General features: G+C 37.8%; 1 protein-coding gene across 2 annotated transcripts in view; it reads left to right on the top strand.

Moving 5' to 3' along the window:
* The window catches only part of LOC125255463 (disintegrin and metalloproteinase domain-containing protein 12), a 132,585-nt gene that overhangs the window by 53,412 nt on the left and 56,281 nt on the right, over positions 1–22,892 (top strand). Inside the window, exons 1-3 of one of the 2 annotated variants that reach the window (XM_048170750.1) lie at positions 8,539–8,581; positions 21,607–21,719; positions 22,318–22,394. In XM_048170750.1, the coding sequence (XP_048026707.1) occupies positions 21,660–21,719; positions 22,318–22,394 (137 nt within the window). In that variant the 5' untranslated portion in view covers positions 8,539–8,581; positions 21,607–21,659. Of the gene's footprint in view, positions 1–8,502; positions 8,582–21,606; positions 21,720–22,317; positions 22,395–22,892 lie in introns of those variants that run through there. The other variant, XM_048170749.1, reaches the window with a different exon arrangement.

Here is a 22,892-nt window from a genome sequence, read left to right as displayed (position 1 = left end):
CTTAAATAATCAATTTTTCGTTACATTTCAGGTTTTGGTATGAGTGTTGGTCTCTCTTCTAGATGGTCTGGATGTGATGTTTTACATTAGTTCCAGAGCAGATGTTTGATTCGGGAAACGTGTGTTAACTCTGGCATGAAATGACCTCATCGGACTTTACATTGTGCAAGTTGAGGTAATTGATTCATGTTAAGACTTCTGTGATCACACGACAGCCATCGGCACAGATCCTCAGCAAAGACCACGAGAACCAGAGCTCAAGTTCTCTACACAGACCCCCTATGGCCAGCTTCGTTTCCGGCATAATGAATCTGATCTTCAGGTAGAAGGAACTGAATGATACCAATGTGACCATTGCAAATCTATGTGTTCGTCGTGTCAGAAGTACATCAAAATTAGAACGGGGCATCAGTTTATTGTCGGGGATTTGTTGTGTTGCATTGTGCACCTCCGCCGCATCCAGTGTAGACATCATCACAGATTATTATAGGTTATATTTGCCTTTGTCTTCAGGTATACCCTACATTTTGGGGACAAAATATCCCTACATAATGGCAACATCCAAAGTCCTTGTTCTTGTGGGGACATTTTTTGGTCCCCACGAGGAAAATAACTTATAAAGCATACTAAGTGATGTTTTTTGAAAATCTAAAAATGCAGAAAGTTTTCTGTGATGTGTAGAATTATAGGGCCCTATAATTTCTGTGATCACGGAATCGCGGAATCCAGTCATAAAAACGGAATTTACTATATAACGCGGAATGTCACGGAATTTGTCAAATTTTTGATGAATGAATTAAAAGCAGTCAGTACACGTAAATTTAATTTGGGATATAGACTAGTGACTGAATATTAAACCACAAAAAGACTATTTAAACATGAATCCTGCATTCCTGTGTGCCTCTGAAAGAAGCGCAGTTTCATTTACCTCACACCGCCGCACGCACGCTGATCACATGCGACGCTCGCGGTGTTTTCGTCCTCTGTCGCCTCAATATATGAACGCACGAATTCATCTCCAGAGCTGCTCTGAAAGTCACTTCATCAGCATTTGAGAAAACTACCGTCATAAACACAGAGAAACTCAAAGCTCTAGGCAAACCGTCAAAATAAAAGTTCGATTTAACTTGACAGAAACATATTACTGTTGTACAGTAGAATTTAGATAAATTAATTTAATAATAAATTATTAAAATATATTTTAAACAATAATCTCTGTGTTTCTTCCATGTTTTAATTTTAACAGTAAAGCTCTGTTGTGCAGCACACTGTTTGACAAAAGAGTTTAATTTCATGATTAAAAGATAAATTAAATGGTATGCGTTCATTTGATTGCAAAATTTAAATGCACAAACTTCTGAAGAAAAAAAAAAAAGCATAAAAATATATTTTTTTTAATTAATTAATATTGTTGTTTTTAAGAATTAAATTAATTAAACATGCTTTTTGATTATTAAAATGGAATTAAACCATTAAAATGAATCCAGAAATTTGGTAAATTTGGTAAAAATAAAATTTGAGGGGAAAGAATAAAACGTAGAGCCCTAAAAAAATGTAATTTTTTTGTTAAACTTTTATTAAATTGTTGGTAAATTGGACAAGATTCATTATTTCAATAAATTAGACATGCTTTTTGATTACTAAAATGTAATGTAACCATTAAAATGGAGTCAAAAAATAAATAAAACAGAAAAAAAAAAACGGAATCCAGAAAAATTAAAACGGAAAAAACGGAATTTGGGAAAAAATAAAACGGATTTTATAGGGCCCTAGAATTAGAGTTAGGAGATATAATATACAGTTTGTACAGCATAAAAATCATTATGTCTATGGAAAGTCCCCATAAAACATGGAAACACAACATGTCCATTTTCATATTGCCCCAAGTCTGTTCTGGTCTCTATATGTAATTCTGTGGGATTTTTTTTTTAATCTTTCACCTAGCACAATTGCTTATAAAAGTACCAACATACCTCTTCCCAACATGCCACATGGTTTGAGGTGTTATTCATTTAGCATGCTAAACAGAGGTATTTAATAGAGACTCTGCATTACTAATCCATCTTCCAATTGTCAGATAAGAGCACACTCCAGATGTGTAAGATGATAAAGAAGAACTCATTTTTGTGCAAGAGGAGACGCTCTGGAACGAGCCGTGACCTGATTTCTCCCAAGTAGCATGAGAAAACTGTGTTTTCTTCTTGCTGGGCACGAGTTCACTGCAGCTGAATTCACGTTTAGTCAGCCAAGGCCTGGAAAATAATTTGGGCTGTTACTCTGTCCCCCTCCAACCCCCCTTGTCGTTCGTTCCTCTCTTTTGTCTGTCTTTCTTTCTCTAGCGAATGGCCGGCTTCCAGTCTGGATGTGTGTGTCTCTGTTACTTCACTATTGGAATCAGGATGCACATGTAAATAAAATTAGGTTCATGTGCTCCAGTTTGTTTGCTCTTCATTTAAAGCTGCCAGGGGTGCAATGGTAAAAGAATAGCTGATTCTGTCATAATTTACCCTCATCTTGTTCCAACCTGACATTCATGCTGTTTTCTTTCTTGAAGAAGACTTTTTTCGTTAAGAATCTTTACAAAGCTCTTCCCCTTGTACCAATGAAATAGTCTTTTTGAAGTGACATAATGTAGGTTATTTAATGATAATGGAAATTCATGAATTCAGGCAAAACTCTCCAAGCTTCAAGATATAAGTGAATAAAGGTTTTATTTTCAGTCTGTTCATCACATAATGTTGTTGTGTGACTATAACACACTTTGGACTGCTTCTAATGGTTTTAAGGTGTTTTTTTGTCCTTGTTTTTGAAGCTTGACAGATGCAATTACTAAGTGTTAAAGACTATGAAGAGAAAGATTAACAGCATTCAAATTTAAATGACATGAGGGTGAGTAAAAAATTTACATATTGGGGTGAACTGTTCCTTTAACTCTTTGCCTGAAAGAGAAACCTCTGTTGTTGTTTTTATTCTGCCAACTCCTGTCATGTCCCTTTCTAGTTTTCTATCTTGCGAGAACACAAAACATTAAGTGACCAGGGGAAACAACAGCGCCCTGCTGTGTCTTTTTCCCCTAGTGACTGATGATTTGATTAGTTTTTCCTGCTTGTGGCTTTGCTGCAGTCATCTTTCCACAGCATGAAAGGTAGAATTATTTCTCGTTTTTTTTCTCCTTCGTAATCTTTCGCTCTGTTTGGTTTCTGCTCGTGTGAATAATTGAAAAATAAATTAGAAAATGGCCACAGAAACATTGTCGGTTGTTTGTCATTTTTAACCTCTCTTTTAGCCAGTTTCATGACTGAATGTTTGTCGTACTGGAGCTAGATCTTCTCAAGGACATGGTGGTGATGCCATATGATGATCTAATGAGATGTAATGAGGAGTTGGGATGGATCTTGCTTATGTAGTGGTGGGATGATGTGGCGTACTGGTTTAAGTTCACCCAAAAATTAAAATTCAATGCTGTGTGAACACTGAAAGCTCCACAAAAGGTCAAAAAAGTACCATAAAATTGGTCCATGTGACTATATTCCAAGTCTTCTAAAATTATAGTATGAGTAAATAATGACGAGATCATTTTTTGGGTCTGGTAGGCGACTGTTGGACTGATTGTCTACTAGTAGAGGGACTAAAACTAAGTTTTCCATTTGTAAATGCAAAATACATTTAGTATTTCTCTTGCTGATTTTATTTTTGGAAGTTTTTCTAATGATTAATGTGTTTGTATTTTTCCTCATTTGTAAGCTGATTTGAATAAATGCATCTGCTAAATGATTAATCTTCCATTATGAAGGGCACACATGGTTTTCATCGTCCTCTTTAGTTTAATGGTTGAAAAACATTATTGATTGATTCAGTAGAGAAGAAGTAGTTTTGTTTAGTAGTTTATGGAAGGTATTAGATGTTCCTTTTAATGGAAATGCGCTGCAGATTCCCACGGTCATTGAAAATGTTAAAGTGGACCTATAATGCCCCTTTTTAAAGATGTAATATAAGTCTCTGGTGTCCCCAGAATGTGTTTGTGAAGTTTCAGCTCAAAATACCCCACAGATCATTTACAAACCCGATTCCAAAAAAGTTGGGACACTGTACAAATTGTGAATAAAAAAGGAATGCAATAATTTACAAATCTCATAAACTTATATTTTATTCACAATAGAATATAGATAACATATCAAACGTTGAAAGTGAGACATTTTGAAATGTCATGCCAAATATTGGCTCATTTTGGATTTCATGAGAGCTACATATTCCAAAAAAGTTGGGACAGGTAGCAATAAGAGGCCGGAAAAGTTAAATGTTCATATAAGGAACAGCTGGAGGACCAATTTGCAACTTATTAGGTCAATGCTGCGGCGATATCAGAAAGGAGTTTCTCAGAGAAAAATTGCAAAGAGTTTGAAGTTATCATCATCTACAGTGCATAATATCATCCAAAGATTCAGAGAATCTGGAACAATCTCTGTGCGTAAGGGTCAAGGCCGGAAAACCATACTGGATGCCGTGATCTTCGGGCCCTTAGACGGCACTGCATCACATACAGGAATGCTACTGTAATGGAAATCACAACATGGGCTCAGGAATACTTCCAGAAAATTGTCGGTGAACACAATCCACCGTGCCATTCGCCGTTGCCGGCTAAAACTCTATAGGTCAAAAAAGAAGCCATATCTAAACATGATCCAGAAGCGCAGGCGTTTTCTCTGGGCCAAGGCTCATTTAAAATGGACTGTGGCAAAGTGGAAAACTGTTATGTGGTCAGACGAATCAAAATTTGAAGTTCTTTTTGGAAAACTGGGACGCCACGTCATCCGGACTAAAGAGGACAAGGACAACCCAAGTTGTTATCAGCGCTCAGTTCAGAAACCTGCATCTCTGATGGTATGGGGTTGCATGAGTGCGTGTGGCATGGGCAGCTTACACATCTGGAAAGGCACCATCAATGCTGAAAGGTATATCCAAGTTCTAGAACAACATATGCTCCCATCCAGACGTCATCTCTTTCAGGGAAGACCTTGCATTTTCCAACATGACAATGCCAGACCACATACTGCATCAATTACAACATCATGGCTGCGTAGAAGAAGGATCCGGGTACTGAAATGGCCAATCTACAGTCCAGATCTTTCACCCATAGAAAACATTTGGCGCATCATAAAGAGGAAGATGCGACAAAGAAGACCTAAGACAGTTGAGCAACTAGAAGCCTGTATTAGACAAGAATGGGACAACATTTCTATTCCTAAACTTGAGCACCTTGTCTCCTCAGTCTCCAGACGTTATAAGAGAGGATGCCACACAGTGGTAAACATTGCCTTGTCCCAACTTTTTTTAGATGTGTTGATGCCATGAAATTTAAAATCAACTTATTTTTCCCTTAAAATTATACATTTTCTCAGTTTAAACATTTGATATGTCATCTATGTTGTATTCTGAATAAAATATTGAAATTTGAAACTTCCACATCATTGCATTCTGTTTTTATTCACAATTTGTACAGTGTCCCAACTTTTTTGGAATCGGATTTGTATTTTAGCTTTTCAATTTTGTCCCTATTTGGGTGTGAGCAAAAACACGCAGTTTTTGTGCGTGTCCCTTTAAATGCAAATGAGCTGCTGCTCCCGGCCCCCTTTCCAGAAGAGGGCGGAGCTTTAACAGCTCAACAACAACAAAGCTGGAGAATCTCACGCAGCCAAAATGAGGATTGTCAGTAACGGTGTTCAGCCCACATGGCCTCGCCCTCTTTGTTGCGTGTTCTCAAAGGCAGGGTTTATGTAAATTATAGGGTTAGTGATGTCACTAACCCGGGATGAAGCTCGTTGTAGTCCCTACCAACCGTTTGTTGTAGTCCTTAAACAGACAATTCTGTAAAAGAAAATATCTCCCTTTGCATTGAACTTTGAGCGTTGTAACTTTGCAGATGTTGTTTATGCTCAAACTGCAAAATTACACAGTAACTAAAGTTAAAAAAGTGAAATCATAATCAACCACCCCTTTAAAATTGTCATTTCCAGGCCTTGGAAAGTCTTAAAAGTTTCTAGTATATTCATTTTTCATTTTTATAGTATATTCAAATTTCATTGGCAATATTTTTTTTTTCTTTGTGAGTGCAATCTCTGTAAAATCCTTGAATAAAAACCTTGACAAATAACTGGAAAAGTCATTGAAAAGTAATGGAAGTTGAACCCCGAGCAAAGTTCAAGATTTGTAAATATTTTTTACTAAGCTAAACGCTTGAAAAAAAGGATAAATTCTATTTTTGGCCTTTGACAATTCAAGTCTCTAGCATCTGTAGACAATCAAGCATGTTGAGTTGACCTTCCTGCCTCAACCATATGCCTCCAAACCCACCAGAGGGAATCATTACGGCCGAGGTTCGGACCTCAGATCGGTCTTTCTGCTCCTTCAAGACTTTGTGCTTGTAAATGCTGCTTCTGCTGCATGTGTGATCAGAAGAGCAGCATCTGTCAGAACATCTGTGATCACATGGCAGATTTCAAGACATCTCATCTCTTCCTTGTTTTTTAGACACCACTGCCAAACACTGTTTTGTAGTTACATGTGTTTTTAATCCCATTTACTATGCGAAACAGTCTTGTAAGCCGTGAATAGTGCGAGGTGAGACCAATTAAACACACATCCATTATAATTAAGCGATAAGGGACAAGAGGTCGGGCTGCAGTATGAATAGAGTCACGGCTGAGTTCCTGCAACCCCTTTAAAAATCTTATATTCACACAACCTCAAGTGCCTTATTGCTTTTTTAAAAATAAATGAATGCATATTATGAATATTAAGATCTCAAACATGATTCAAACATGAGTGAATTCATTAAGAAGATAAAACATTCCTTGACTTGATTGCACAGAAGATAAATTGAGCACACTCATAAGTTTGGTTTAGTTTATTATTATTATTATTTATAATAATAATATGCAGCAAAGATGCATTAAATAGAACAGAACTGACAGCAAAGACATTTATAATGTTTTAAAAGATTTCTATTTCAAATAAATGCTGTTCTTTTGAGCTTTCTATTTATCAAAGAATCCTGAAAAAAAATTTCATGGTTTCCACAAAAATATGAACAGTTTTCAACATTGAATAATCACAAATGTTTCTTTGAGCAGCAAATCAGCATATTAGAATGATTAATGATGCTGAATATAAGTAGTAATGATGCTGAATATTCAATATATTACAATAGAAAATTATTTAAAATTGTAATAATATTTCACATTTTTTACTGTTTTTACTGTATTTTTCATGAAATAAATGGTACGTCTTTCAAAATAAGCGTCTTTCATAAAAACATGAAACATCTTACCAACCCCAAACTTCTTAACGATACTCAATGTAAGCACAGATGGAATGATGTAGTGACCAATCAGCATTCAGGATGGGATCCAGAATAAGAAATATTGGATTTATAATAAACATAAATCAGAAAGTAATTTTCCTGCTGTCAGAACAATGCATTAGACATTAACGTTCAATAATAAGATCTGTCTAATCTTTTAAAAAAATCAATTAAATTCATTTTTTAGTTATTGAGGGTGCAGAAATGTACCTCCATGAGGTTTTCTTAGATACTAAAAGCTATTTTTAACTTAAAGTGTCTCTTGAAAACATTGTAAATTCACTGCAAGGTTTTCATTGATTTCCCTGTTCTAACTAATGTCACTCTGCCCTCCATATGGAGTCGGCTTTAAGATCATCTAATTCGATTTAGGGTGAAGTTTGGCGAGAACAGCACATTTCTTCTGGAAGTTGAGAACTAGTGTGTAATGTGTAGTATACAGTAATCAGAATGATTTCCACATTGTATTCTACAGACCACAGAATGAACTGATTTTTAGTGTGTTGTCATCAATTTTAGATTAACCCGTCCCAAACGTAGGCAGTCTCTTCCTGGAAAAGTTGACGGGCGTAATGAAGTGAACCGGACTTGTACTGTCAGAAGTCTGTGTGTTTTTCGGGGAGGTTGTTTTTATCTGACTCAGCAGTGCTGTAATTGTCTTCATGAGTTCGTCACTTTCTCTCGGGCAGGTTCTGGTTAAGAAAGCACAGCTGCATGAAGGCCGATCGAGTGCAGATGTTTGTAATGGTCTGATCAGAACATTATCTCAGCAGGGAGAGAGAGAGGAAGAGAGAGAATTAGGGCATCCTTTCACAGGCTGAGGGGATCTCTGTAGCCTGTCTTTGATCTGTGATCATTTGCAGCTGATCGGATTATATGGGAAAAAAGGAGGATCTAGGCGCTTAGTTTCACACCACAAAATTTTGAACTCAACTCATAATGTAACATTTCTGAATGACAGTGGACGGAACTTCATTTTAACGATGTCTGCTGAAAAAGAAAATTAGTTTCAGAGATGAGCAAGCTTTGAAGACAAACAATGCATTGTTCACAATAAGACCAGGAACATGAAACTAAGAAAATAAACACTTAATTTTGAAGGAAATGAGTGAGTGGAACTTGTTTGTGTGTTTGTGTTGCAGAGGGTTGTTTGCTAGTCACTACACAGAAACACACTACCTGGAGGATGGAAGTGCCGTCACCACCATACCCAATGTCACGGTAAGATTACAAGCAAGCACAGTTTCCATCCAGATTTAACCCTACGCCTACAGAACACATGCACTTCCTGTAACAAGCCCCTGTTATTCTCCTTGGAGAAGTGTTTCATTTAAGCTGGTGGGTTGATGTTTGTCAGAAAACTCTTGGTTTGACTGAGGAGCTGAATCAGGTGGAATTGTTTATGTCTTGAGACATTTTTGAGACATTCCCTTACAAAAATGTAGGCTCTGTTACTAAACCTAACAAGCTACCAATGTAGGCAGTTTGCTAAGGGTTCTTTGGTCTGTTTTGCATGGAACTTTTTTGTTCAACAGCCACTGTGGCTAGTGGTTTTCCAAAGTTACTAGCCACTCAGCATTTTCACTGGCCACAATTTTGACATCGATACCATAGGGAAAAACTGCCATCTAGATATTTTTAATATTATCTCATAATTTGGCCGCAGGTTTATTAGGCTGCGGTCACTTTAAGACCTGATGCACAGATCCAATATACTGTTACACATGCGTTTTCTTTCTCAACTGTTTACGTTCACTTAAAACATAACTGACTGTGTTTACATGACCAAGACTGGCATTTTGACATTATTTTGTTTGGATTTGATAGTTTAAGCACAGTAAGCAGCGAAAAAGAACTCTTTATGTGCGCGCACTTTTGGTGTGAGCACAGAATCTGTGGGAATGAGTAAAATTATGAGAAATACGTGCAATCCCATGCCGAAATTCAAGCCCTGTAACACCAACAATATTCATCCGGAGCAAATGAAACGAGTGAGGGGAGGCAGGTTTGTGTGTCAACTCGCTGTCGGAGAGATCAGAGAGAGAAAGCGAAGCTGGTACTGTGCATCTGTTCTGCGCAAAATGAGTATTGGAAGCATTTCAGAGATTTCAGTATCGATATGTATCGAAAAATTGATATTCTTGCCAACCAACATTTTCAGATACCTTTTTAAAAGACTACAATTGAAAAATGTACATATTATATATAAAATTCAACCCTCCAAAGTGGCTAGTAGGAGTCCTACCACATTTGGCGGGTTGGCGGGTGTTATTGTCAAGCCCTGTTTGCATCAGATTTGAAGGCAGCATCACACGTATCCTTCACAGAAATTGCAATTTCATAATACATTGCAAGAAACTTTGGGAAGAATTATTCAAAGATGGTAAATAAAACATGAGAAATGTTGATTAACCCTTTCACACATAAGTTTAAAATATTCTAGCTGAGCCCCCAGTATGAGTTTTTTGAGTCGACCATTATTTATGAACGAATTACCTTATAATTTTCATGGCGACGTGTCATGCTTGTCACGTGATACACCGCTGCCAGATGACTGATGTATTGCTTCAATTGTATTTTTCCTTTTTTATTAATAAACATAAAATGACTGATATTCCATTTGTCAAATGTGTGTAAGTGAATGTTTTGTCATTTAAACTCCTTTAAAGTGATCATGTTAGTTGATCTATAACAACAATGGGCATCGCCATGTTAGTTTACGCTGCAAGAATCGGATCGGTCGGATTTACAACACGTAAATTTATCCACTTCTCCCCAAATACATGAAAGTAACTGGCCGGTAAACTGGGAGAGGAATAGAGTAAACTTTACAATGTGTATCTAATGTGAATAAAACACATTTGAATTTAGAAGTTGATCATGTGACACACTGAACGTTCTAATCATTTAAGTGTTAATATTGATAAAAGACATTTTTTTTATAACAGTATGTCTGAGACATCTTCACAGTCGCCTGAGTGGTTTAAAGCATATATTTTAAACTCATGATTGACACACAGCCTACATTTCTTTCCTGCCTCTGCTTCTTTCAGACCTTCTATTTTACCTAAACCAGACCTGTAGTTAAGATCCCATCGTATCACTGATCTCCGCCCACAGCGATTGCTGGATGATCTTGTGTCAACAGCTTTAGAGGAGAGGCGGTCAAACGAGGGCCACCAGGAGAGCAGAAACCACCCATGATGCACCTCTGTGCGTTTTAAGCGTTTAGATTGCAGCTCAGATTACTAGTCAGCGCAACAGACACGTTGAGCCCTGAAGGCATGTAAGTCCAAACCTCTGAGGAACACCTCCGGATCCCTGACCCTGTCCTCCTCAATCTGCTCTCCAGCGGACCGCCGGTTTCCACACCAGACTGTTTGAGCCAAAACCCTTTATGAAAAGAAAACACATGCTATCAAAAATCCTACAACAACAACAATAAAAAAATAGATAAGGAAAGAAAGCAGGCAAGGCAATTATATTATTACTATTGCTCATAGTGATTTAGTGGGTTAGTGATTTGAACAAACCTTTAACCCTTTGTATTGAACTTTAGCTTGTAACTAGTCCTAAATGTTCCTCAAATCATGTGTCTTAATGAGGACAGCTGTGCTGTTGCTGTGTACATAACAACAGCCTAAAGCCACTCAGACCACCCTAGCAACAGCATAGCAACAGTCTACAGTCACTCAGAATGGCATAGCAACAGTCTAAAGCCACTCGGACCACTCTAGCAACAGCATAGCAACAGTCTAAAACCACTCAGACCACCCTAGCAACAACATAGCAACAGTCTACAGTCGCTCAGAATGGCATAGCAACAGACCACCCTAGCAACAGCATAGCAACAGTCTAAAGCCACTCAGAACACCATAGCAATGGCATAGCAACAGTCTAAAGCCACTCAGACTACTTAAAGAAATGTAGTTTGAAAGAAACAAAGAAAGAAAGGCAGTATTCCCATGATGCACCATACAGTAAGAGTCAGCTAAACACTAGATATGGTGTTGCGCAACACAGTATGGTAAGATTTAATAAACCATTGTGATTTTTTTTTTCAGCTTATTCCGTAGATTTTCTCAACAGTGTGAGGCAATATGCATCCTGCTTTGTTTTGATGGGAAACAAGAGTTGCAGGTCACCCAGAAACAGCAGCACTTCTCGACCTGAATGTCATCAGGAGGGACTAGTGCTGAATTTGGACCTAACAAACTGATTTGGGATGAACAGAACAAAACAAGACAAATGCTCTGTCAACCTGAGTGCAGAGATTGATGTTTCTCACACGCAATCTCTCCCTCTCGCTCTCTCTCTCTCTCTCTCTCTCTCTCTCTCACACACACACACACACACACACACACACAGACAAATTTGAGTTTTATTGTCTAGGTTTTTGGATTTTGTTCAGAAGACAGTTACATTGCAAATGCAATACAAATCAATTTGGTTAAAAAAGGTTTGCCAATTGCTTAAATATTTATTTATTTATTTGTTTGTTTGCATGCATGTTTTCAGTCAAAATGGATTTTATATTGCATTGAAGGTATACATTTTATTTATTTTACATTTATTAATTTTATTTATTTATCAATTGGCAGACATTTTTATCTTGATTATTAGCAGACATGATTATATAAAAGCATCCATGTTGCGCACTAACAACATCTAGGTCATGGGTTGGGTTCCCAGAGAATGCATGAACTGATAAAATACATACCAAATCAGGGCTTGACATTAACACCCGCCAACTGTGGGTGGATTTCAGCAGTGGCGTGTAACGCCGTCATTCCTACTAGCCACTTTGGTGGGTTGAATTTTATATAATATACATTTTTTTTTAATTGTAGTCTTTTAAAAAGGCATCTGAAATAATAAACTAAGTGCAATGTGTATATATATATATATATATATATATATATATAATTTTTCAATACTGAAATATCTGAAACGCTTCCAATTAGGCTTGTTGCGATAGTCGGTGTTACCGGTGATACACGGTGTTTAACCCACCTACCGGTCATAGCACTTGACCACCGGCACCGTCCCCATCGTGTTGAAGTTTTAGCTTATAGCAATAAAGCACTTAATTCAGTTAGTGACTACGTGCCTTCGTAATTTAGCGTAAGCGGAACGAGCGCCGCAGTAAAGCAGCAGCCGGTGTCCAATTTCACTTTCATTTATTTGCACTTAAGTGTCCAGTGATTATTCGGGTAGGCTACCTTATTTAACGAAGTTTTTGATGTTCGTTCGTTTCATATTCGATGGTTGTGCGCTGTTTTTTTTTTGTTTTGTTTTTCGCTGAAAAAGGCAGGCACTTTATTTAACGAATAGTGAATTTTTAATATAATTTCTTGTTTGATACTTGCACGATGTGTGCAGTGGTTCGTTTTGTTAATAAATGCACTTTAAAGGTGTTTCATAAGTGCTTTTGTTTAGTTTTTGCATGGTGTGTTAAGTTATTATTCATTTTGCAATAAAGATGTGTGTAATACAATCGAGTGTCTTATTGTTTTGTGTATTTTTATTAAGAATAAAATAAATTAACCCATGATTAATTCAAACAAATGCTACTGAATTGCCGCTAATTAAAGTGAAAGTAAATTGAGACGAGTGCACGTCTGCACGACCGCATTTTCGGCCACCTGAAATCCCCGACACGCAACCCCGGTGACACCGGGATTACCGTTTTTTTACACGTCGATTAACCGGTGGAAAAAATCCGTCACCGCAACATCCCTACTTCCAATACTCATTTTAGACGCACAATACCAGCTCTTTCTCTCTCTCTCATCTCTTCGACAGTGAGTTTACACACAAACCGCCTCCCCTCACTCGCTTGTTTCATTTGCACCGAATGAATATTGTTGGTGTTACAGCGCTTGAATTTCAGTGTGGGATTGCACGTATTTTGCATAATTTTCCTCATTCCCGCAGATTTTGTGCTCACACCCAAAGTGCGCACACATAAAGCCGACTCTCAGTACTAAATTGAGTTCTTTTTTGCTGCTTATTGCGCTTAAACAGTTAAACACACACAAAATAATGTCAAATGCCGGTTTTGGTGAGTATTCATGTAAACACAGTAAGTTATGTTTTAAGTGAACGTAAACAGTTGAGAAAGAAAGCGCATGTTTAACAGTATAATGGATCCGTGCGTCAGGTCTTAAAGTGACAGCAGCCTAATAAACCTGCTGCCAAATGATGAGATAATATTAAAAAATCTCTTATGGCAGTTTTTCCCCATGGTATCGATGCAAAATTGTGGCCAGTGAAAATGCGGAGTAACTTTGGAAAACCACTAGCCGGAGTGGCTGGTGAGCAAAAAAGTAAATGTCAAGCCCTGTACCTAATAATATATATGATTTCTTTTATGTGTCAAGCTATGATGTTGCTCCAAAACCATAAAACTAAACTTGCCATCCTGTGCCTAACAAAATCCTCTTAATAACAGTTTCTACCACATTTTGACTGGGTCTGGGATGCGTCCAGCTCTGCATTATCAAATTGTTATATTTCATAATTTTTAATGTAATGTGTAAATAATGTGCATATATCACACAAACTGTGTGTGACTCATTTCTACCAGTGCACAAAATATCATACACACCCGGCCCTAACAGCGCTGATCGAATTCTACAGTAATTGACTTATTTGCTGTGTCCAAACATTTGTGCACCAGGCAACAGAACGGCATATTTTGTACTGTAAACGGGATGAATTGTGCTGATCTTATGGGATCCAGGGCCGCTGGGGCAGATGGAGTGTATTCACTCAGGGTGTAGGGAGTTATGGGCTTGTGTTCTGTTCCAGAAAGTCTTCAGGAGTGTGTCAGTGTGTGTCTGTTCTCCCAGACTTTCTCTGCCTTTCATTAAGTCTGTTTTATGGTTGTATGTGCGGTGCCATTATTTCATCCTTAAGCAGAACTCCTCTGAGGCCCATTTGGACTCACTCGTGGACTCCTGTAGCTCCAGTCGGACGCTGCCCAACACCCAAGCGGGACTTAAATCGCAGATATATTATGTGATTAAGAACGACTCAGAACAGGAGTGTCAGACTCATTTTAGGTCGTGAGATGAGCTTTTATTTGCTAAACACTGAAAGTGCATGTGCGATACATGTTCTTCTGGAGTTTGTGAAATCCAAAGTCAACTTTAGATTACAAATAGCTTACATAAAGAAATGGCAAATGGTAATATTCATCAAAACAATATTGACCAAAAAAAAAAACCTTAACACCTTAAGAAAGTAAAAAATTATACTTGTAATAATGATAAACTGATAATGGTTGTTGTTATTGGTATTAATAATAATACAAATAATAATATTTATTTTTTATTTAGAATTATATTGAATAATATATAGTTGGTGGACAAAAATTAAAAATAAAAATGGCAAAAATGAAGACTTTTAGAAACGGGTGGAGTTGAATGGAGGTTTAGTATGATCTCACTCATCATGTCTCAGCTGTGGCTCACAGTATGAAGTGACCAAGTGATTTAACACTGGACCTGAGACTGACCGCACACCATCTGTTACCCTTTACCTCAATGACATCGACATGATAAACTATATATATATATATATATATATATATATATATATATATATTCAGAATAGAGTGCTTTCTATGCCAGCTTCTGCCAAAGGTAGAATTTATGCATTTCGTTATATTTATCATTTAAAAAACAAATCATTTACAGTTCCTTAGTTACATTTGCTGTAAATTAATTTTTTAGAGTAACACGCATAAAATGTTGCTTGTGGCAGATAGTATTATATTATGTTTAATTATGTACCATGTTAAATTCCATTTCACACAATTATGCATATTTCCCCCAAATATCAGAAAATGCTAAAATATTGCTGGTAATAAAGCTGCAGACTTGGTCTGGGTTTGATTATAGCATTTGCATTTGAAAACATATTTTGGTGAGTTCTTAAAAGGGCTATCATGTATTAAAGGTGCAATGTGTACATTTTAGGAGGATCTATTGACAGCAATATAATATACACAACTATGTTTCTACAGTAGCCCTAAACCGAGTGCTCTACAGAGTGTGCTTACTTGACTGGTTACTCTCTTCTGTCTCAGATGACGATATCTTTGTTCTGTGTTGGCCACTGTAGCTTCTCTATATTGCAGTTTGCAACCTCACCGCTAGATGCTGCTAAAATTTATACACTGCACCCTTAATCAAATGTTCTATTGCAAATGTGAGAATTTATGTGAGCTTATAACGAAACTTAAAAGACGGGACCATCCCCGACTTCCTAGGCGGTCTATGAAAGCCACTAGACTGATGTTTATGTGAAGGAATCTGGGCGTTTTTGCCGAGAAAATCCAAAGGATGTGACAGTTACGTCTGTTCCCGTGAACCTCCCTTCTGTTCTATGACACATGAAACGAACGCTTATACAATGTTCAGGATTATGCTGAAAGAGCCATTGTGTACTGTAATGTCAATGTGTCATGCAAAGAACAGGGATTAATTCAAATTATAGTCTCACATAGCCAGATCTATATAGTCTATATTCTCAAATATACTCTATAATCATAATGAGGTCATTTTAATTACCTCATCTGTCGACATGATGCCGATGAATTGCTGACTTTGTGCAAACATATCCACACGCTATGATCAGATGCTTTCTTAACTACTGTTAAGCGTGCAGCGCATATTTACATATTCATCTAAACGTCGCTCTCAGCAGCATAGGCAGCATTGGGATGTTCGTTAAAAGTACTGCAAAAGCATTTTCAACTTTTTTACTTCTAAGCGAAGTAGAACGAAAAAAAATTTCACCATGAGGTTATTGGGGATTGAATCACGTTTAGTTTCTTGTATGTTATGTGTGTGCATGAGTGCAAGCACGAGCAATAAGGTGCTGGCTGTAGTTATCTTAATGGCCACCGGTGTCACTAATAACGGTATATATATTGTTACAATACCACTGGTGTATAAAGCACACGACGAGGAGATAAGATCAAAACAAGTCTTTTACTAGATAATCCAACTGGAGAGGACAGAAACAGGACAGGAACATACACCAAAGTATACACAAACGACACCCAACAACCAACTGAACAGAAACAGGAACTTAAATAGACAGACTGATTAACTCAAATGACAAACAGCTGTGATGAACTGGATTAGTGTCCATGGATACTGATTGTGGCGGGAAACTAGAACAAAGGAACATGTGACAGATGACAACAAACAAACTGAAAGTCCATGTGCATGTAAGATATATATATATATATATATATATATATATATATATATATATATATATATATATATATATATATATATTTACATTCATTTCACAGACAGACAGTTTTATCCAAAATGTATATGTATTTGAGTTCTTAAAATCTACACTGTGCTCAATATTCATATTTTCATTCAGTATACTTAGAGTTATGATTTTCATGCAGCTGGCAGGTCAGTGGCTCTGTGTTTTATTTTTAATGGAAGTGGAATGTCTTTTTTGCCTGACGGCTCTCAGGAAACAATGCTCTGATAGACACCGTTGCTCAGGGCAGCGTGTGCTCTGGTGGATTCCCTCATGTTACTTTGACTTAGACTCAAAGATATATTGAGGACTGTAGTTACACCAGGCCATGCTGTTAAAATAACCTCAATGTCACTGGTATACTAGGATGAATATGAAATAACATGAGCATTATAAAACAGACAGTTCTCCTCTAAAATCTGATTGGATGAGCATATTAAAGTGCAGAAGCTGTATATTAATGGCAAGTTGATATTTTGATTGATTTGATTGACCATAAAACTAACTTAACTTTAGCTATTTGCTGAGCAATAGTATATATATATTTTTAATTACCATTATCATTGTATTACACCGTGCCCTAACCAGATGCGATGCAATGAGATTGCGACGAGATTCCAGCGACAAACAATTTCTGTTCACACCAGACGCGATGCGACTATAAGACGCGATAAAGTCAATCAAAGATCACAGCCAATCAGAAAAGCGCGTGGACAGGCTCTCCCGGCAAGCTGTAGTTGAAACGAAATAGAAAAGTACATATTAAAATTCATGAATATCACACCATTTTAACATTATTAAAAATACATACTGAATTACTGAAACAATCTTTGTCATAGAATACACTTGTCTGTTCACAATGAGTTGACAATTTGAACGTTCTTGTTGCATTGTTGCTTTCAGTACAGCTATAAAAGACACAGAAAATGATATTCAAAGTCACATTACATGCTTTTAACATTAAATAAAGCACATAAACATTACCTGAGATTATCATTGCTATACTTTGTGTTAGGGCCGGTTCCCTGATTACCGCTAAATCGCCATCACCTGCTTTCAAATGGAGCGCCATTTAATAGATAGAACCGTAGGTCACTGACAAGCCACGCAATATCGCGTTCATTATCGAAGGCGATTCATCTGCGATAATGAACGCGATATTGCGTAGCTTGTCAGTGTACTACGGCTCTATCTATTAAATGGCGCTCCATTTGAAAGCAGGTGATGGCGATTTAGCGGTAATCAGGGAACCGGCTTTACTGATGAAATGCGCGTGACAATCGCATGCGACATATCGGTCAGCCCTACTTTGTGTTGTTGTTCCAATCGCGACGTCGCAGAAAATAACAACAGCGTAAGGCTGATTTATACTTCTGCGTCGAGTGTACGCCGTAGCAACGGCGTAGGCTGTGCGTAGCACGCGTAGCCTACGGCGTAGCCCACGACGTAGCCTGACGTGCACCTCTTCAAAAATGTAACAACGCGTCAATTCTACGCGGACCGCAAGTGCTCTGATTGGTCTGCTAGAACCACTCCCTCGGGTCAAAAAACTGGCGCGGAGCAACAGGAGAAGAGTGAGCACTTTCAACATCCATAGGAATGAAAAACGCTCTGTTTCAGAGGACACATGAAGTCAAAATGCAACAAAAGTCATTACCTATTTGCCGCTTCTCTGCCGTTTCTGTTTGTAAGCTTCTCTGACAACGTACATGACGAGCTGCTGCTTCTTCGGCTTTTGTTTTGATACTCAACATGACCGCGGACACCGCCTCCTAGTGGTCTGGACAACGACGCAGAAGTATAAATGAAAACAGACGCAGAGGCTCCGGCGTATGTCCGACGCTGAAGTATAAACAAAGTCCCTTTAAGGCAAGTCGATCATTTCACTCGGCGGCCATCTTTGAAACGCCTCTCGGGCATCCTGGGCATCATGCAATCTCTTTGAATGGGGAAACATCAAATTCTCCAAAACTGTTCGCCAACCTTACGATTAAATTTCATATTTGAAATCACCAATGAAATCTAACAACAACCGGCTCTTAAATTTAGTTTCTAAACGCTCGAATCATGACAAAAAAATATTTTTCAGACTGGATCAAGCTAATGCGCATGCGCAGACCTAAATGCGCGTCTCTTCGGAGGCGCGTGTCTGACTGTTTCTATAGAAACCGGTGATTCTAACGGCCGCTGAAGTGACGCGATGACTTTACCAGTCGGCGATTGGCTCTTATTTAGAAGGCGGGACTTATTCCGCCATATTGCGCGTTACACTTTCTCCCATTCAAAACAATACGAGTGACACGTCTTGTGTTATTCTCATAGACAGTAAAAGAAATGGACACAGCGACCCCATTGGAACTCAATTGAGACAAGTGAAGCCCATTTTTAGCGATTTTTAGCACTTCCGTTTCTGACGCGCAGACTCAAACTAAGCTTGATGACGTCAGCAACCTGTCTGACAGATGTAAATCTTCTAGTAGCTGTGCGTGCAAACTGCCATCGTTAATCTTGCAGAGACGGCGAGCTTGAGCGGGGAGTTCTTTGGCGTGAGTGAGCAGGAGTAAGTATTCTGATTAATTAGTTTGTATAGTATTTTAAAATGTAACGCCAGTACGCCATATTAAGTTAATGCATACTATTGCCTGCGAGCTTCTCCTCCTGTCTGTATGGTAATTTCTCTACTGTGCGACAGAGAGTTGAGTGGTTATGACGCAATCGTTAGCCTATTTTTACAAAAACTGTTTCTACAGGGCCATAATGTAACATAAAAGGTAATGGAGCCCTTTATACATTGTCGTGTATCTTTAGAAATAAATATTGGACAAATGGAGTCTTTAAACGCCTCAGATGTAAAGTTATTAGCTGTCAAAGTGACGCCAAAATGAATGGGAGTCAATGGGATGCTAACGCAAGTGAAGTTCTGCTACAAGATGGCGGCACGCGGCCGACTTCAACTTCCGGTCGACTTCCTTGGGCACTGGTTATTCTATCCACAAGTTTCCTACGCCCCATGAGGCCTTGCGTCAAACGTGGGAGCGTCTTCCGGTTCGAAGTAAACAAGCTGGACATGACACTCATTCATTCAACATTTGACAGTCATTCAAGATTTAACGATCCAAACTTGCGAACGTTTGTTTTTTACTTAAAGATTTAAGATTCCAGCATAAATATTTGAACAATGTTTTACAATAAAAAATGTTACATTAATATTAATTTATGTCAGGAGTGCAGATCAATGATGCTAAATCTAACAGACCTATTCAGTTGCGCCTGCTTTCATTTATTTACGATCACGAGAATGCACAAAACAACTCCACTAAGGCTTTTAAATCCAAAGGCTTACACATTTAGAAATATATTGATAACATACCCTATGTTTACGTCACTTTTCTGAGCATTTCTATTGATTTTCCTCTAAATTATGCGATGATTGCAATCCGAGGATGTTTGCGCGATCTCTTCGTCTATCTATCCTGATCCTTTAAGCCAGAGCAACAGAGGGAGCTCATGAGAAGACAACAGGAGTTATGAGTTATACGAGTTAACCGGAGTGTGTGAATCTGTGAAAGATATGCATTTGTCAGGAATCAACAGGCACAGGGAAGAGACAGATAAAACATTAAAAATAAATACACGATTATAATCACATAAGAATTGTCTTCGTCCCTCAAGCAGTCTCTGATATTTTCCATAAACGTGTGTATTTATCGCAATGGTTAACATCAGTATCCTTTAGCATCGCATACAGTGGAAACGCGACTGGCTCTGGCACGCACGATACGTTAGGAGTAAAATATCACATCATATGGCTTTGGTGCATCAGTGACAGGTGAAGTACAGACAGCGGGTTGTTCATGTATTGCAGGGTCAGGATGCTCTAGTCATGCAGTAGCACTGTTGTGGAAGGTCAGTAAAGTAAAGGGCAATTAAGGGCACAAACTGTTTATTGTATTGTGATATTATTAACTAATAAATGTACTAAACTGAAATGTTGTCCCTGAGCGCCTTAACGACATCTCTCATAAAGATTTGCAACTTTGCAAAGTAAACAGTGATCCAAAAAACACTTAGCCTCTTCGCTAATTAGCACACTAAATACCATTGGTATGCTACTTCCGCCGCCTCACCGGAAGTTGTACCCACGTTCTCTTTTACAGTAGCGGTCCGCGGAAACAGGTGGATAGTCTTTTGTATAAATCAGCCTTCAGCATGAAAAAGATACCTTTTATTGCATGTCGTGGCGTTGCATCACGTCTGGTTAGGACACGATGTTATGAAAATATAAGCTTTTATTTATGCTAATGCACTAAGTTAAATGGTGGAGCCTTTTTTGCGATTTATTATTTTTATTATTATGAGTAATTTATTTATTTATTTTTCTTTCTTTTATCATATTTCTTCTGCTTCGCAGTTTAATAAAATCTTTGCATCATGCCCAACAATACCCTTTCACCATGGTGAAATCACTGTAACATTGCTTTACTTTTACACTGTGGTTACTGAATAAAGTCTGGAAACAGAAAATGTCTTTAAAAAAGACATTGAGCCACCACTAAAAGCAGGACGGTATTTCTTTCTGAGGTCTGTAGGGATGAAGCTCTGGAAATCTCTGCCAGCTCCAATCCCAATCCAAACCAGACAAGTGCTGCTCATTTCCTCAGACAAAACTACTTTGTCCTGAAGTGCCTCTCATTGCATACAAGACCGTCAATGCTTTAGGGATGAAAGTCACATTCAAATGGAGTGAATCTCTGAAGTGAACATGCGGTGTGTGGAGCGCGTCCTTGCGCTCTGGTTTAACCCTTACATACTGTCAAGAGTTATAAGTCAATAGTTTTACCATGCCGTCTGATTTGATTATGTCATTCGCAGTGCTTCATTTGATTGCAGTTCATTCCATCATAAAAGAATGAAAGTAATCAGTCATTTGTGTTGTTTTTCTTCAGGGTTTCAACATTTTTTTCCCCTCAAATCATCTCAGAGCTGATTGGTTTGGTTCATGGCTTTTTTGTCTTTACCTTTTGAGAAAAACACCTCCAGAAACAAGGCAGCTGAAAAAGTTGGTCATCTAACACACATATAACAGGGCATGTTGTGATAAAAGTATAAAGCCTGCTGTGTCATATTTGAGATGCAAATTTCAAAGCTCTTCTGTCGTCTGATTGATAGTTTATACTTTTTTAGAAAGTAAAAGACATTTTAGTATAAATGTACACACGTCCACCCTCAGGTCGTGGTTAATGTGCCTTTTTGCTGTGAAGTTTTTACTGATTTTTAATGAGTAAACGTAAGAAGAACTTTAAATATTGTCAGTAATATTTCAAGATGAAGGTTTACCTGATTATCCAAACATCATTTTTAGACAAATAATTCAAATGTGTGTATCATATGTGGTACAAAGGTTTTGATGAACATTTATTTGTTCATCTCTCAGTCGTCATTGTATTGCATTGCATACGTTTTGCCCAACACAACAAAAACAGCGGATTTTTGCTCATTTTGAAACAATGATGAAACTAAAACCATTCCTTTTTAAACTACTGTGTTGGCCAGCAGTAATTATGTGTATTTCTTTATATTAAGTTACATATAAAAAAATGAAAGATTGCTGACTTAAAAAAATGTGCTGATGTAACTTCCTGTCTTTTGTGTCCCAGATTCACTGCTATTATCATGGTGAGGTGGAGGGACACCTGGGGTCAGAGGTCAGCCTCAGCACCTGCACAGGACTCAGGTGAGTTAGTGGTCACACCTTCCCTATATGGGACAATTTGTACATTAACTTGACCTCACAACCTTCCCATGATGCACTGAGCTCAAGATCATGAACAGCCTAAGGAAAGGACATTTTAATAACGACATGTGAAGTTCGCCATCCTCCGGAGACACCTTACGGTTCCTGTTTTAATTATGAGAAAGCACTCTAGTGGACACTTAGGTTTTCCTTCATTACCCGAGAAGGGACATTCAGATAGTTTCACATGTGAAAACTGAGTGTGATGTTGCACGGGAACCCTGTTAGTCAAGTTACATTTATTTCTGTAATGCTTTACACAATACAGATTGTTTCAAAGCAGCTTCAAAGTAAAAAAAGAAGAACATAACAGTATTAATGTTACAAAGTTCTTTTATTATGAAACAAATACAATTTCAGCTGTAAAGCAGCTCTAAAAAGACAATAGTGTCTTTGTTTAGATCAAATTTGTTCAATGCTGATTCAATTTAGTTTAAT

Source organism: Megalobrama amblycephala, linkage group LG20, assembly GCF_018812025.1.
Source record: "Megalobrama amblycephala isolate DHTTF-2021 linkage group LG20, ASM1881202v1, whole genome shotgun sequence".
Taxonomy (NCBI): domain Eukaryota; kingdom Metazoa; phylum Chordata; class Actinopteri; order Cypriniformes; family Xenocyprididae; genus Megalobrama; species Megalobrama amblycephala.
The sequence above is the reverse complement of the archived record's forward strand: the minus strand, read 5'-3'. Positions and strand labels throughout refer to the sequence as shown.